The sequence below is a fragment of the Aptenodytes forsteri genome, unplaced genomic scaffold (assembly GCF_000699145.1).
Source record: "Aptenodytes forsteri isolate BGI_AS27 unplaced genomic scaffold, ASM69914v1 Scaffold270, whole genome shotgun sequence".
Lineage (NCBI taxonomy): Eukaryota > Metazoa > Chordata > Aves > Sphenisciformes > Spheniscidae > Aptenodytes > Aptenodytes forsteri.
The window spans coordinates 2,030,151-2,032,692 of record NW_008794631.1 but is presented as its reverse complement, the minus strand read 5'-3'; the positions used below and the strand labels follow the sequence as shown (position 1 = coordinate 2,032,692).

Sequence of the window (2,542 nt, the reverse complement as noted above, 5' to 3'; positions counted from 1 at the left end):
CTGTAGTCGGCGCGCCGCGCGGCGCTGGCTTCTGGGCCGGACGGGGCGAGGCGCGGCGGGGCGGGGCGCGGCTGGTACTTAACGCGCGGTGAGAAGGACGCTGGAGATGGCGGCGGCACGGGGGAGGGGGCTGTAGCGCTGCTGGTCTGTGCCTCACCTTGCTTCGCTTCGCCTCAGGCCGCGTTTGAGCGAGGAGCTCCTGCGGGGAAGGGGGGCTGCCGCCTCGGAGCAGCTCGGACTGCGCCGCGCCCGGGAGGTGCTGGCTCCCGCCCAGGTTAAGCCCCCTCTCTGTCTCTCTTCTCCCGCTCCGGTGTGTGTGTCCGGGCGCGGCTCCTGAGGTGCGGGCCTCGGCTGGAGGTGCTATGGGTGCTGCACAGGGGCTCTGTGAGGGAGGGGATGCGTGCGGAGGGCTGCGCTGTCGCCAGCCTGCACTCGGTTGCAGCAGGTTGCCTAGCTGGCATAATGACGGTGACCGCCTAAGGTGAAAAAATAAATGTCTTTATTTGCCGGACATGGTTTCCTTTAAAGAGGAAAGGCGCTGGCTTTCAGGCTGCGTTTGCTCCGAAGGAAAACAAGGGGTGAACCCATCATTTTTCCTTCCCGGAAAGAACCGCTGGTGCTGCCTTGCTGCCCCTCACCTCCTCCGTGGGCTGTGGGGTCGAGTGTGTTCAGTTTTTTTCCCACTCATGACAGAGCATAGGCATGAAGCTGTGAGTTTTGAACTAGGGTAATGTTATTGTCAAGCTGCCTACAAAAGGATTAGTCTCCTCTGTCTTCCCTCCCTTCCTTAAAATAACAGCAGGTAGGGAGCAGAAAAGCTGATTTGTGCCCTATCTGACCGAGTTATTTAGTCATGTCACTAGGGCATCTTCAAGGCGATTACTCGGAGGTTTTGATGTTGTCTGTTTATGTCTTCATTTACTTTTCTAAAAATAAGTTCTCTTGCAGAATACTTGCATCAGAATCTTTTTTCCTGATACCTCTTGGTAAGAGAGAAAACCTCAGTTCTGTGACTTTGAAAACTTATATTACTTTCTTAATGCTTTTTACAGAAGGCTTTTAACATTTTAAAAAAAGCTGTTCTATTTTTGCTTTTTCTTCATATAACTAGTAGTGTCTATCACAACTAATTTGTAAACTGATCACAAGAAGTTTCCTAAGGTTGTTTTCTGAGCTATGTAACCAGCAACCCAAGATGCCTGAAATTAACATTTATTCAGCTCACACTAGAGTAATGTGAAGCTAAGATGGAATACACTTAATGAAAGTTGTTGCTAACAAAGAAGTTGTTTGTATAAACAATTGTATGTATATTAGTATGTACTTTAATAATGGTTTCTTTCCTTTTCAGTAAAGAAGAATGTCGTTGTTTAAAGCTAGAGACTGGTGGTCCACCATACTAGGAGAAAAGGAAGAATTTGACCAAGGCTGTCTGTGTGTTGCTGATGTTGATAATAGTGGCAGTGGACAAGGTAAATTAGAATTATGTGGTTGCTGACTTCTAAGCTACACAGCTGCAAGTTTGCTTTGACCAATGCATACTGAAATTTTGCTAGCCAGGCTAGTTGCCTAGTTAGTTTAAAGTCTGCTATCTTTAATGTGTCCTTGTGGGCTTAAGACGACACATTCAATGCCATTTGTCTTTGTATATTTGTAGGTTTCTAAACATCTTAATTCTTGCTTGTGTTCAGTAGTAGTTTCTCTCATGTCTTATTCTCTCAATGGTAGATATCTTTAAAATAGAACACTTTCAGTTAGTCATGGGAGCAAACACACATTGTAAGCCATTGAAAAAACTTAAGGGAAAAAAAGGAAGGTGAGAGCTAATAAGCTAAGAATTTAGAAAAACAACCAACCTTTTCTGCCTGGAAAATAAAGGGCCATTGAAATAAGTGACTCTGAGTAAACCCTGCTTTTCTATGTAGTCATTAATAATGTGGAATGATCTTTGCTGTCAAGGAGAGATGTATGTTTTCATTGTAAGCCATTGAAAAAACTTAAGGGAAAAAAAGGAAGGTGAGAGCTAATAAGCTAAGAATTTAGAAAAACAACCAACCTTTTCTGCCTGGAAAATAAAGGGCCATTGAAATAAGTGACTCTGAGTAAACCCTGCTTTTCTATGTAGTCATTAATAATGTGGAATGATCTTTGCTGTCAAGGAGAGATGTATGTTTATTAGAGAAAGATTCCAAATATTTATTAATACACTCATGCTCATCTTGAAGCTCTGTTTTTGCTCAGAGGTACTTGAGTTTGATTTCACTTGCCATACTTGTTTAAAATTACTTTTTATTAGATTGTCCCTTCTCAGGAGGATTTAAACAAAGTTGAGCTGTTACTGGTTTGGTGTACAACCTTTTTAGTAGAAATTCATGGAATCGTTTAGGTTGGAAAAGACCTTTAAGATCACTGAGTCCGACTGTAAACCTAACACTGCCAAATCCACTACTAAACCATGTCCCTAAGCGCCTCATCTACACGTCTTTTAAATACCTTCAGGGATGGTGATGCAACCACTTCCCTGGGCAGCCTGTTCCAATGT

At 43.9% G+C, this 2,542-nt stretch overlaps 1 protein-coding gene across 1 annotated transcript in view; it reads left to right on the top strand.

Annotated features, from left to right (window-relative positions):
* The first annotated feature begins 243 nt into the window (after positions 1–243).
* The window catches only part of BBS9 (Bardet-Biedl syndrome 9), a 100,196-nt gene continuing 97,897 nt past the window's right edge, over positions 244–2,542 (top strand). Inside the window, exons 1-2 of the mRNA XM_019470538.1 lie at positions 244–274; positions 1,352–1,472. Of these exons, the coding sequence (XP_019326083.1) occupies positions 1,361–1,472 (112 nt within the window). The 5' untranslated portion in view covers positions 244–274; positions 1,352–1,360. The remainder of the gene's footprint in view (positions 275–1,351; positions 1,473–2,542) is intronic.